Source organism: Chironomus tepperi, unplaced genomic scaffold, assembly GCF_022539635.2.
Source record: "Chironomus tepperi strain 1889 unplaced genomic scaffold, CSIRO-AGI_Ctep_v1 contig_33, whole genome shotgun sequence".
In the NCBI taxonomy this organism is placed as follows: Eukaryota; Metazoa; Arthropoda; class Insecta; order Diptera; family Chironomidae; genus Chironomus; species Chironomus tepperi.
The window spans coordinates 257,455-272,407 of NW_027226155.1; the positions used below are offsets into that span (position 1 = coordinate 257,455).

At 34.2% G+C, this 14,953-nt stretch overlaps 1 protein-coding gene across 1 annotated transcript; it reads right to left on the reverse strand.

Moving 5' to 3' along the window:
* Nucleotides 1-212: 212 nt before the first annotated feature.
* On the reverse strand, nt 213-12,904 carry LOC139094306 (glucose-dependent insulinotropic receptor-like). The gene is made up of 6 exons (XM_070645336.1): nt 12,601-12,904; nt 11,438-11,637; nt 9,804-9,932; nt 7,867-8,016; nt 975-1,468; nt 213-904 (listed from the first exon to the last, which is right to left on the reverse strand). Exons 2-6 carry the CDS (start codon nt 11,604-11,606, stop codon nt 485-487), a joined length of 1,362 nt encoding a protein of 453 aa, XP_070501437.1. The 5' UTR covers nt 11,607-11,637; nt 12,601-12,904; the 3' UTR covers nt 213-484.
* Between the last annotated feature and the right edge of the window lie 2,049 nt (nt 12,905-14,953).

The window sequence follows — 14,953 nt, forward strand, 5'->3', positions numbered from 1 at the left end:
AGGCTTTATGGATGCCATATAGATACAACATGGATTCCACATGAAGGTCACAAGGGGCTCAGTTGCGGGGCCCAGTTGCGGAGCCTTATTCATTTGCATCGTTCGGATAATGAACATCGTCAATTAATGATTAATGAATTAATTTCCAAAACATTTTCAATCTAAAACTTTATTTTACATCTTAATTAAAATTGAAATAAATTAAACTAACTATAATCCTACACCTAATATTCATCCTTAAAACCACTATAAAAGACCTTCATATACTCTATTGAATATGTACAGCGACTAAAAATAAACTATCACGAATTTTCACCATAGCTGTATTGATGAATATTTTAAACGAATGCAAATTACACTGTTGTTATCCCATCACATCCAGACGATGACCAAAAATTGAATGGGATATACAGGCAAGGAATAATGAACATGACAGAATTTAGTTAAGTTTTCTGATTCTATTGCCATAATTGTCGAAACATATTCACGGTTCCACATTTTCAGATTGCATTTCAGTCATTGGTCTTGTTGTAGTCGACTGAATTTCCATTTCATTTACATCAGCTATTATAGCTCCAACTGTTGTCGTATTTGTTGTTCTTGACGATAAATTCGATGTTGATGATAAATTTGTCGTTCTTGGTGATAACGTTCCAATATCATTTGATTTATTAAAGCACCACCGGCACCATTTGATTTGCTCAAATCGTTTTGTATAAATTCGTGTCACATTTGTTCGAAATCCATTGTGCCACCATGCATATATAATTGGATTTAAGAGGCTATTCGCGAATCCTAAAATAGCTAGTGGACTCGCGATAGCATATTTTAATCCATTACAAAAGTTCGGATTGTTTTCGTGATCGCAATATACATACATTGTGGATACGATAAAATACGGCACCTGTTTATGAAGGACGAGGAGAAATAAAGGCAATAAAAAAATTTGTGCATGAAAAACTATTTATCCTTACCCATGTGATGACGAAGCTTCCCGTTGTAAACATAACAATTTTTATAGCTTTCCAACGACTTGGTTGTCTTCGTGGCGTCATTGTCATTGCTGTATTTTCCGGCGCAAGTGTCTTTGAACTCGATGAACAGCACCATAAGCATCGTAAACTTTTCGATTTTGAATTTTTCCGCAATGGTACAATCGTATCTTGATCTCTATCCACTGTCTGTCTCAAATCGACTGTACTGCCTCTAAATATACGTAAATTAGTGTCGCCCGTCTCAATTGTATTTGTGGCGATGATACTTGTTGCTTTTTTTAGTTCACCGACTTTTTTTAATGCCGTTCGTAGGATAATGCTGTAGAGGATGACGACAATAAAAATTGGTATTGTACCAATTGTTGTCGTTGCTAATACTAATTCAGGATTGAGAAGGATGAACCAGCATTGGTCGCCGGACATGGATCCTCTGAGTGAACGGGCCATGAGGGGTAGGAAGCCAACTATTAAGCCTGAAATAATTGATTCTTAATAAATTAAAGTATAGTGACAATTATACTATTTTATTCGGGTTCGGCCATAAACAGCAGGCCAGCATGTCCTGCATTTTAGATGTGCAAACCTGCAGTTTACGACTTTACCTTATAGTAAGGCCAAGTTTTGGTTTAAAGAGTTTTAAGGCAAGTTGAAATAAAATTCTATTAAAAAGTCATCGATCAACAACATAGACCAGCCATAAAGTCAGTCTTTTGAGTGGTTAGAGTGATTACAGCTTACCGGGTAGCATGAAAAAAAAAATTCAAGAGCACAAAAAGAGAAGGAAAAGCTGCAATAATAAAAAAAAATATAAAACAGCATTTTTCCTTCCCATAAATTATCCAACAACAATTCTCGCCTTTTTGCAGTCGGAAATGCATGTGAATGTGAATAATGCTTGCCTTCCACTTTTTTTTTTTCTTCTTCCTCATAAAATCATAAAATTTATTGATTATGGGATTTATTGTATGCATTTATATGTTCACATTATTTATACACTTCTTACTGCACTCGATTTTACTAATTCAACATTTTTTTTTTTTTGGTTCCGAATGGAATTGGAAATGGTAAAAAAAAAGTTTGAGCATCAATTCAAAATTCATGCATGGTGGAACTTTTTACAAACACAATATTGGATTAGTTTATGCGTTGAAAGGATTTTAGAAAAAATATGAACGAAATTTTTCATTTGTTTGGGCAACAGCATTGGAATGGAAAATTTGATTAAAACAATTTTGGAGGCAAATTTGAAACTTTACTGTGAGTTTTGGTATCGAAAACTCGAATTGTATTTGATTCTATATAGAAATGGTCATAATGGATGAAATACGAAGTAGCGCCTTTAAAAGAGGTGCTTGGAAATTGGCTTACAGATCCCCGACATTAAACTTAAACATATAATTATCCCGAGCCCCTAAAGTATATTGTTTGTGATATTTTTCAAAAAAAAGTTGTGGATTTCTTGACAAACAGGTTGCTCAACACTGTCCTAAAAACACCTCACCTTCTTGCAACGCTCTTGAAATAGACTTACTTCATCATCATCATGTTTCTTGGAAACCAAATATATCGTCAAAAATCCGTCCAGATCAGTCTGTCCTAATAGACTTGCTTTATGGTACAGAAAGACTATTACGAAACCTAAAATCGGTCTCTTTGCCAGTCAGAGTTGACTCTAGCTTGAGGCAGAATTTGGTCAAATCTGCTAGAGTCACACTTAGTAGCCAGAGTCATATCGCACTGTGACCGGACTTTTGTCCATTTCTTCGTCGTGTTTTCCAGATTTATATAACTGAAATGACGATGCTATATAATTCTGCTGTACATTCTCAAAATCATGATTATCTAATTACTAATCCGTAGTGCTATTTAAATGTACATTTGAAGGCTTACTCATTAAGGTTCTAACAGAGTTCGAAGTCGACTAAATTTAAGCTTGTTGAGTTGACTCAAGCCGACTTAAATTTAGACTTAGACAAACAATGTACTACGGCACACAGGTTGCTCGCCGCTATTTTAGATCAAACAACTCCATCACATCAAAATCTATATTTAAACTAAACATGCAACACAAATTTCCAGCTAAAATTCTAAAATTATCGCTGAATATAATGAATGTACGCAACATCATTATATTTCACTCCCATTGCATTTTTAATTCCAAATCGTTTAATAAATGAAAGCTTCATATATATATATATTGAAATGAAACCCAACAGACATCAAAAAAAGCTCGTCCCGTTTGTGTGAGAGAAACGGAAAGAACGACGAAAAAAAAAATATTGTTGCACAGTTTGCTTTTCTGCCAAGTGCATATACAGAAATTCAAACAATTGCAGTTGATAGTAGAGCAAGTACAAAATAGTGAACGAATTGATGATGATGGTGAACAAAAGAATAATGTAAATGTAGCAGCAGTGGTAGCAATAAAAAAAAAACTGAGATGAAAAAATATACTTGAACTAAATTGAAAGTTGTAACTTGAGGGCTACAAATTGAAAAATCTCGACAACACTCCCATTACTCGAGTGAATCAGTAAATTTTTTTTCTTCTTCTTCCTTTCCTTCCCTCCTTATGCTTGTGCACTTTTTTTTTTTGATAAACGGCACTCTCGACTATTGCCTCCCCAGATTGCAATACTATTTTTAAGCACAATTTAAAACTTAGCACCATTTCGCTTGAACTGGAGATGTTGGTGGGTATGGGAAGAAGTAGAAAAGATTGTAGACAAATGGAGGAAGTGAAGCGCATTTATTTACAAATGTTGATGATTGAGTGCATATGATTGATGTTCGTAAAAATCCCTAATAGACAAAAAGCATGCATTCAAGAGCTTGGTCTACTTAAATATATTAGATTATTATGCTCATAAGCGTTGCTCTCAGTTTACTCTGCTCTTAAGTGCACGTGCTTATTGCCTTTCAGGGGATGCTAAATTAGGAGGCTTTCAATCAAAGATGGACACGGCACACAGGTTGTCCACAACAACATTAATTGATCTCGAAAATCACACGCCCTAGAAAAGGCAAGAAAAAGTATCCCCAAGTCATCATAACTCTAATATCCGACTGTGCCACTACTTTATGCTCTTTCTACACTTTGTATCTTTCAATGAGGTTTAGTGGAACATTTAAGGCACCTTGACGAAGCCTTCTTCATTTGTATCGCTCAAGCCACAATGTTTCCTGAAGCTTGTCAGGATTTCACCCCAAAATAATTAAATCAGTGCTATAATTCTAAGTCATCAAAGCTATAAATCCCCGAACCATAGAGTCACATCGCATTATAAGCTATATTCAACCAACTAGCTTTTTTCATGCTAAATATGCCTGAGAAGACAAGAATACGATAGAACTATTCAATGGCAATTCAATGTTCAGATGATGTCAAGTTCTACAGCTCTTCTGTCCACTCAAGATAACACAAAGCCAATCAGACAATTCACCATAAACTCACCCCATTCATTTTAAAATATTTACAAACTGCGCTAAAAAGAAGCGAACAATAAAGGCGAACAGAGCAAATAAAAAAAAAAGCTGCTTTATGGGACTCCATTAAGTTTCTCATTCATTTCACTCTCGACGATGAACTTCGACGAATGAGTTTACACTAAAAGAATGAAGAAAGGCATGAGATATGGCAGCATAAAAATCATTTTTTTCTCCTCTCTCTTTTTTATGCTGTTTTTATGAAGAGTCTCTTAAATGGACTTCATTACTTTCCATTCGCCTTAAACTAAAGCAAAGTATTCCTCCTTATGTATTTAAGCTTAATGCCTTTTGTCGAGATTTTCACTTCTCAAATTACTACGAAGAATTTTTTTTTCACGAAAGTCAGCAAAATCCTTCAAATTGAAATTGAGAAAGTCTTTAATTACTTTGATTTGCTATTCTTTGCTTCTTCTTTATATTGATCTTAGAAATAAGAAAAATCGAGGAGTAATCAAAAGTTTTTAAGATTAAGTGAATTTATTAAGCGAGAAATTGAATCAGTGTAAGTGAACTGGGTAAACTGTATATATACATCTATTCGGTGATATTTTCTGCTTTATCAAATGATTCTTTGTACAGTTCAAAGAATAAAATAAGCTGCTGTAGATGTTTAGTTTCCGAGTGACACAAATGAAGAAGGCTCCGCGCAAAAGCTTTTGATCAGCCGTTCACTTATTGCACAGCGGTCGCTCTTAAGAGGGGGAGCGGAAGGGTTGAAAAGGACATTTTTTATGGGTACCGTAATAAGCAGAGCTTGAAGTCGAGATGAATTAAGTTTACTGTTACATACAAAATCCTAATCGACTTCGAGCTCTGATAGTAAGTAGGGTTTGCCGAAAAACAACAAGCCTTCATTTTCTATTGTTCTAGATGCGCATCCAGAATTGCAAGCTTGCAGTTTTTTGCATCTATGCAGGTCTGCACATTTAATTTTGGCAAACCCCAGTAATAAGGTTTGGTCTTTGGACTAACATCAAATAGAAGCAGCTACGATTTGGGAGCCATGTGACTGAACAGAGAAGGAACATGCTCATGGGAATTCTCAAGGGTATGCTTAAAAACTTGAGCATGATCGATTATATTAATTGAATATATCCGGTAGGCAAGTGGAAGCCAGCGATAGAGCCAACTTCAGGCGACTCCTGTGGAAGGTCATGGATCACAACTGATCTATAGGAACAGCTAAGTAGTAAGTAAGTAAGTATATCCGGCAGGCACATGGTATAGAAACAATCGAAAACCCGAATTCAAGCAGACTTGATTCTGGCTTAAAGCCGAATTTCATCTAATCTAGCCTGGATCCAGAATCACAGATCTTTTATAAGTCATATGCTTTTCAGGATACTTATTAGCATGCTCATTTAGGCGATTTAGAAATAGATGCCATTTGGACCCACTTTTCATTTGTGTCGCTCCGGATCATATGATGAAGCTTATTAGAAAATCATGCTTGGAAGGACTTTTTAGGAATTATTGAAAATTTGTTAATATTTTTGGAATTAAAGTTGTTCCAGACACGACAGTCTGTCAACTGAATCAGAGCTTCATTTCATTGAAATTTCTAATACTTAAAATTGTAAAAATAAACTTCCATTCAGTTTCCATTACTATCCATAAATAAACTTGCAAAACATCCTACAATTTAGTTCAAAATTCATGAATAGTTCATTTTAATGTAGGATGAACAAGTGGCATGTTTGAAAAATTGATGATATGATAAAAAAAATCTCAGGTAGGATGAGGAGATCAAAATACTTTCTTAGAAAGATTTATTGAAGATTTAAAAATTGGAATTGACATTTCTAAAAATGGAAAGGACATTTATCATGAGACAAGATGTATTTTTAAAATTGAAGCAAGCTATGAGCTTTTTTCTGACACTTTTGTGATAAAGAATCAGAAAAAGTTCTTATCAATTTTTCATGCAAGCATCTTCATGGGATGTGAATTTGGAGATGAATCATGGAATTTCTTCTATGTTTGTTTAGTGCTTTGTAGTCCGAGATTTTAAGAGCCATAGCACATTATGGAGTTTTTGAAACGATTTAGCGGAACACCTGATGTATGGCACACCAATGTACCGCGGCGGTCATGGAACTATTGGAAGTACCATCTAAAGAAGCCCATGGATCACAGTTGACCTGTACGGCCAGCGAAGTAAGTAAGTGTGTCGCGAAACACAGTTTGTACAGCACTGCCTTAGCTTTTCGATTCAAAATGCATTAGTAAACGTTTAAAAGTAATCCTACAAATTTCATTAATCCGACTTACTAAAAGCATGCATTTTATCGCATCCTATTTCTACCGAGCATCACCGACAACATTTAAATAAAACTGCATTTATTTCCGTGTAGAAAAAATGAGGATAAATATTTTCTCCTGTATAATACATGACCTATTTAATACACCTATATGAAGCGGGATTGCATTATGATTTCAAATGAATTTCGCACTTCAGGGGATTGATTAACACCAACGTGTGTAAATTAATGATATTCATATATGAATATGAATCGGGTGAGATATTTTTTATTTAAATATGTATGTTTATGGAATATGTGCCAATATTAATAAAATGTAGGAAGTGGAGCTTGTTCTACCCGAACAGTATACCATGTGGCAAGGGTACAACAAGCTCCCGTTAAATTGCCCAATTAATGTTAATATGCAAAGCTGCCATGACGGCTCTGAGACGATGAGTATTGACTTATTTATAAGGCGAAAATGTGGTTCATCGCAGGGATCACCGGGTTCACAGGGCTCAATGCAGAGAACACCGGGCTCACAGGGTTCAACTTTGATTTGAAAAAGACTTAATGACTTGGAATTTTTATATGGAAAATATTGATATCCAAACAGACAAGGAGTATTCTCATGAGTATGATTTATATTGATTGAGTATTCCAAAAGCATAAAGCGTAGAAACAACCAAAAATTGGGGTCCAACTTGATTTTACTCTCGCCTCAGGCCGGATTTCAGCTTATCTGATCTGGGGCCATAGTCACACTGCCTTGGAGTTGGATTTTCTGCCATTTATACGTCATCTGCCTTCGGGTTATACTCACTAATACGCTCATTAATTAAGAATGCTCATTGTTTGTAAGGATTTTGATTAGAGTTTGCGAAGCTCTATTTTGGAGTCTGAAAACAATGAATTCCGACTTCCGGAATCCTGCCAACTCTAGATGTGACTCTTTTATGAGAATTGAAACTATAATCGACGTCTAATTAGAAATTATTTCTTACAATACCCAAAAGTGTTCACCAAAACTTCAAAAAAAGCCCAAAAATAAGCTCTTAAAACAAAAATAGATCACTTTGAATAAATCAAAAAGCAATTTCCATAAAGTATATGACATGAGGCCACATCAATCTACTCACCAATAATCCATGATATCACAATCAAAAATCGTACACGATTCGGATACATGTATTGCTGGTATTTCAATCCATTTGATATGTATAAAAATCTATCAATTGCAACCAATAGAACTGAAAACACGGAAACGAGTGATGATGAAACAATCATGCCTGCAAGAAAGGAATGAAAGAAAGAAAAAATAAATAAAAATGAAATCAAATGAAAATTGAGTGAGTGAAACGGAAAGAGACAAATGTGAATGAAATAAGAGAAATGGATGCAAAAAAAAAAATAAAGGAAGAACAAGAAGCTTGTGATAAACAACACAAAATGTATACAACAACTTTTTCCATAGCAAAAAACATTCATTTAAATTGATTTGCATTTGTCAGTTTTGTGAAGACTTGTGTATACATGTGATTCATGAATACAGTACATGAGTTGAGATATCATATGTGGCTTTAAGTTGTTGATTTTCAAATTGCTTTTCATAGATCTTTGTCACTTTTATTTCTCATACTCAATCTCAATCACTTTTATGAGCTTTCTTCAAGAATATAACTGTGGTTTTGGTGCTCATTTTGTCGGCATTGAATATTTTGTGGATTATGGATTGAATATTGAGCTTTTGGATGGTATTCGAATATATCAAGATTTATATTGAACTGACATGGAGCATGCTCGTGAATTTTTACTAACCGAGACTAGTGCTGGGTAACATTTTGTGCCACGATCATAGAGAAATTCTCGCGGAACACTATTATGAACTGGATTTTATAAGGCAAACCAATTAAGTTGATCTATTCACCTTCAAAGTGATTGATCACTGGCCATCAAGATCTTCATCAGCCTCAAAATTTCAAAAAGATATTACAAGACTAGCTTTTATCCAAATAGCACATGAATCGATTAAGTGATGACTTGGTACCAAACTTAATTAAAATGTTAGAGTTGAAGAATGTCAAATTTGATTTGAAATCCGGCACCATGTGAGAGTCACGCCATGTCTGTTCGGGTAGAATTTTACCTAATTTTCAAAATCGTCTAATTTGAGATTCTCAATTAAACCGGGTTGCTCATCTAGACGCCACTGAACTAGACTCCTAGGTGACTTCCTGTAAACCAAGTTAACGATAGCAAATTTCAAATGATTCTAATTAAAGTTTTTGAAGGTTCAAACTTCCCGGTAGACACAGGGTATATAAATGGAAATATACGTTGTGTGTATTTTGGGTGGCTTTACGACAAGTGTTCTTTCTGGACATAATACTAGTTAGGCCTTCTTTTATTTCTGGACCATTTTGCGACTTTTAGTAGAGATATCCTTCCTTCGCTGGTCGTACAAATCAGTTTTGATCCATGACCTCCCCTAAAAGTCGCCTGAAGCTGGCTCTATCGCTGGCTTCCACTTGCCAATTTCCGAAACCAAGCTAAATACTATCTCTATCGTCAATAGTAGAGATAAAGTCTTTAAAAATATCCCAAAAACTTTCTGGAACAAAGAATTCTGAAGAATATTATAATAAAACATAATGTAGCACAAAGTCGCCCTAAAGTTGTTCTTTCTCAATTAATTTAACCAACTTCCTCTTCCTCAATCTTCATTGCAGATTGCAGTATCATTATGCAATTTTGTTCAAATATTATTTGCAAAACTAAGGATTCATTTTCTTTTGTATGTGAAAGTTTACAGGATAGGAAATAAAATAAATGAGTTTTGTGATAAAACAAATGACGTAAAACAAAAGTGATCAACAAAAATAGGAACTGAAATTGATATTTTCCTAAATTTGAGTGACTTTATTCCATAAAAAAAATTTAAAAAAGTTGAAAATAAATTCAAGTAAATCCAATAACCTTTAACATTATCCTCGAAGGTTGAAAGTAAAATCTTAACAATGACATCCTACACAAAACATGGATATCCCCCAAAAAATAAGCAAAACAACAAACATACCTATCTGAATAGCACAAGACGTATCATTTCGACTTGGATAATAATGTCCAAATAAGACTGCAATGCCTGTCAACAGATTGGATAAGCCCAAGTTACCAAGTAGAATATAGCAACTTCGTGGTTGTTGACCTGGAAATATATAGAGCAAGCAAAGAATCTTTATGAACAAAAAATTCATTCTCATATGTACAGAAAGTATATAAGCAGCACAATAAAATGGAATTTCCTTTATTTTTCTCACAGCAACACATACATCCATACATCCATATATACATACTCGAAAGAAAATAGCTGGTCCTTAAGTGGAAGCAAGCGATGCGAAACGTGCTCTTTAAACTATGTCAACGACAATTTAGAGAATGTTATGTAGAGATAGATGAAATGACAAAGTGGAAATGGAGAAAGAGTAAGGATGAAAAGCAAAAAATATACATTATGTTCATATAAATGGTATGAAGTAAGTCTCGTTGCGAGTGCGGAGACATAAATGATTTACTTTGCAGTAGTATCATAATACATGTGTCCCGAGTGAGGCAGTAAACGTGCTTTTGGGATGGAAACTACTAATTTTTTTTGATTTAATGGATGCAATTGTAGCTTTTGTATGTAGCGAGCTGAATGTTTTGTTGGGCTTAATGGAATTTTTTAGGATAGCTTCGAACGATTCTCGAGTGGACAAAATGATATACTTACTTAAGTAAGTTAGTATGGAGTCATGATCCAAATTGGAACTTAGGTTATTAAAATAGGCTTTTCATCTGACTCTTTTGCTGGCCACATCTCGCTCTTAAAAGCTAGACTTCAAGCACGAAAGCAGCCAATGAACATTTGGAGAGAGGCAACTGATAGAGACGATGAAGCATTTGATAATAGCAATTGGCGGAGCAGCCAACAGTAGAGCCCGTTTTAGACGACATCAACTGAGAGAGGCTATGGATCATATGAATGATCTAAATGATTTTCGTAAAGAAAGTAATCCAGATACTAGTATATCCTTGTATACCTAGCAGCGGAGACACATTATGTCCTAAGACCTCAAAACTGAACCTAACACACGAAATGAGCTTCGCAACTAGAACGGTGAAATGAAAAAGAGCTTCGAAAATTAGACATGACCAGGGATTGATGCGAGGATATTGGAAAGGCTATTGGTAGAGACCGTGAAGCATTTTGTATTGGTAATTGGGATAGGACAGCTAATGAAAAAGCCAGTTTTAGACGCCAACTGAAAGAGGGCATGGAAAATATGGATGATCTGAACGGCCAGCAATGTAAGCAAGTAAAATAGACTTTTTAAATAGTTTACGGAACGTGCCGATGTAAATGTCATTAGTCGCCCGTAGGTTTAGTTAATATTAAGACATTATGTCAAACTGCTCATTCTGGATAACTAAACAATCATTTAGGTACCATATGTTACTTTAAGAGAAGTAGTAGTAATCAGATACTAACAAGACCACCATATCATTGACTGCATTCCAAAATCTCAGTCTAAATACAACCAGAACATACCACATCATCGAAAAGCCACCTTAAGGATTACCACGCAGTCAGTACAAATCCCATTTACACCCAGTGTAAAATAAAACACAAAAGCAATTCCGAAAGCATATAGAATAACAAAAGAGACTTACGCTTTTCAATTAATAATCCACTAGCGTTGACAACAATAGAATTTAACAAAATTATAAAAATTCCGAGAAGTGGAATAAAAATGTCATAAAGTCTTAATGTAGTTGTTTCAGCAGATGCAGCTTGTATTAAGCTCTGTTCCAATGTCGTTGTTTCAAAATTATAATCCATGCTTGCTCTACTTCTTAGCTGTTGTAATTTACTTGTGTAAAAAAATTCAATTTTCTATAAAGTTTTAATGCATTTGTAGGCTTGCTATTTGTATACTTTTGAGAATGTTTACAGTCACACCTTCAAAATTTTCAATTTTTTTGCGACATTTTCTGACTCATTTTCGATTAATTTTTACGACTTCTCATTATGTCATTGACTTATCACTTAACTATTACGTGATGACTTTATTTTATAGCCGGTTTGACTCGAAAAGTAAATAATTCACTTAAATAATATTTATTTATGAGTTTGTTGGAATTTACTCGTCATGTACTCGAGGTATATCCTCTCAGAATATATTACGACTATCTATATTGTCACTGTTCATTCACAAACTATGTCACACTTGTCAATTTTAATAATTATTAAATAATTAAAACACTATGTTTAATTTGTAGACATCAAGAAGAAGCGGTAGCTATGTTTGAACACATGTTGGTGTCAAATCTTCTTATTTGTTCTGTTACTAGTAGATGTATACATTGCTGGGTATGTTTGTTGATCAATATTAAGTATTATGAGTCATGTTTTATGATAAGAATGGAACCCGAATAGCACAAGTCGGTTAATCGATCAAAAATCTGGCTCCAGACTGGCTTGACTCTGACTTGGTGTCAGATTTAATTTAAATCGAGTAACACCGGTCTGTAGCCGGATTTAGGATCAATTAGAAACTTGTATCACTTGGATCATAGATGATCTGTACGGCCTCCGACTTGGATCATAATTGATCTGAATGGCTACCGACATAGATCATAGATTATCTGTACGGCTACTGACTCGTGTCATGGATGATCTATACGACCACTGACATGAATCATAGATGATCCGTACAACAAACGACTTGGATCAAATGTAAATGATCTGTACAGTCAGCGAAGTAAGTAAGTAGGTAAGTAGCCGACTTGTGCTATTCGGGATAGTTTTTACTCCAATTTTCCATGCACTCTACCTGAACTCTTACTCATGATCGTAGTAAAATTCATGTCGATGCACTTGATTACTCAGTAACTTCAGTCCACTCTTATAAAGCAGGTACTAATTTTATATTGCACTTTTGACAAAATTGTGACCAAATTAATGCTTTACAATTATATTATGCATTATACAAAAGTCATATTGCATTGACTCAATTCCTCATATAGCACCAAAAAGTCAATTTTCACCAAATTCCCAGAACTATTTTCTATTAAATTATGAAATATTTCAATATCACAGAACATTCATCGATAACTATTCGCGATAAACTGAGCACTGATTTTTTTAATTCTGTTGTCACACACAAGTCGTACTTTTTAAACACAAATGAATTTTTAAGAATCTTGACGTAAAAGATAAGGCAAAATTTCAAAGATAACTTGATTATCATTTTTGACATAGTCATTAAAATTCGATTTGACGTTAAAAATTTTGTGCAATTTTTTGATAATAAAATTCATTATGTATGGAAGTTCCTGTATTTATTATTCAGAAAATTAAACATTACTTTAAAATATTTCCAACACAACCACAAACATTGCTATCTGTTCTTGAGATTATAAATCAAATATTGATAACTTACACATTAATATAACCAAAGCATGTGTGCACCATCGTTTGAGTTTTGCGGTCACACATTTAATTAAAAAAGATACCGCATCAAGATATTTGATGAATCTCATGGCGAGATGAGAGAATTTACGATAGTTTGTAAAGAGATGTCAGACATGATTTCGCAGACAAGAATAATGATAAAATCAATATTAATATTTTTTGTGTAGATTATATCATGAGCTGCTTTAAAGTTTTTAGTCAAGATGAGTTTTTTGAACTTTGAATATTTAAATAAAGAGTATTTGCCTCCTACACATACGTACAACCATTTTATACTAATTTAGGTTGACGGGCACGGATTGACGCGTCCTCTTAGAACACTTTGGCAGTCACTTTGTTCATTTGGATGTATTTGCAAATTAGGCTGTTCTGGTCAAGTGTCAGCCACTTGATACTAAATATAAAGATGTCACCGTGGTATCAACATTTCAATGTATGCCGATCGGGTAGCAATCCAGGAATATTAAATTGGTTCTCTGGTTCGTAAAAGCAATCAAGAAGTGTCCATCACCTCCGTGTAGCGTCCATATGGGGGCTATTTCCATATGGTGTTAATAAATGTTATGGATCGGACACTCGAAAGTATTTTACTGTACTAACTGTATTTACTGTACTTACTGTACTGACTGTATTTACTGTACTCTCTTTACTTACTGTACTTACTGTACTTACTGTAATTACGTTGTTTACCATAGTTACTGTACTTTTTTGGTATCTGACCCTGAATAAATGAATCCATAGCGGAGACTATGTAGAAAGCTATGTGGTGAAACCTTCTTCATTTGATTCGTTTGCTTACTAACATAGAGGGCACAAAGCTTCAATGAGCAGCCATATGGAAGTAAAAGATAATACAAAATCCACTATGACGCCGTACAAATTCCAGACGGAAACCTTCACCTCCTTAGCAATCTCAAAGTTTGGAACATTATCAATTAAAATGAAGGAACGATTTTTTTTCGAATCCCAAAACTTTCACATAGCTACCAACTAGACTACTTATTACTATCTCCATTAATTTAGGTAATCATTTCATAAAAACATAAATCCATGACTTTTATTTCAAAAAAGTTTAGAATCAGAAATAAAGTCATTTTCATTTTTTTCAAGCACGACCCTTATTCATCATAAACTAAAGAAGCTTTTCCTCAAGCAACAAACACAAAAAAAATAAAAATTAGTTTTTCCTCTCTCTTTATAATCTCAGCTTCTTCCTCTACGTTAACTGTGTCAGAGCTTGTGAACTCACAGTGACAAGAATGAGAAGAGCAGAACAAGAAGCAAAAAAAAAACTTTTTAATACTCAAGCAGAATTTTAAATTCTAATTAAGTGGAAAGTTTTGTTGACAACTTTAATGAACTTTTTTCCTTCTTTCTTGTTCCTTTTTTTCATCTGCTTTATGTGCGAGTGATGTTGAGTGCACTTTAAAAAAAAGTTTTTTTTTTTCGTGCTGTTTGTAAGGCTTTAAAAATATAAGCTTCAATTAGTCATGGCAAAAAATGAGGATAATTAAAGTTTGTTGGAAGTGGATTTGTAGGAGATTTTTTAGTATTTCTATTATGGTAAATAGCTAGTCATGGTGTTGGGACTTATAAGTATTTTATGAATTTTCATTTTGTATCACAAAGTTGTGGCTTTTTTCAAGGTCTGATTGCTTCTCGGAAGACATGCGGTGAAGAAAATGATGAATATTCGGGTCCAGACCAGCATT

Bases quoted from the DNA above. Each gene is read 5' to 3' on its own strand.
- LOC139094306 (XM_070645336.1), bottom strand. From the start codon at position 11,606: ATGGATTATAATTTTGAAACAACGACATTGGAACAGAGCTTAATACAA. The intron at 8,017-9,803 runs GTATGTTTGTTG...CCTTTCTTGCAG, and splicing joins GTCTTGTGCTATTCAGATAG to GCATGATTGTTTCATCATCA. The intron at 905-974 runs GTAAGGATAAAT...CTTCATAAACAG, and splicing joins GAAGCTTCGTCATCACATGG to GTGCCGTATTTTATCGTATC.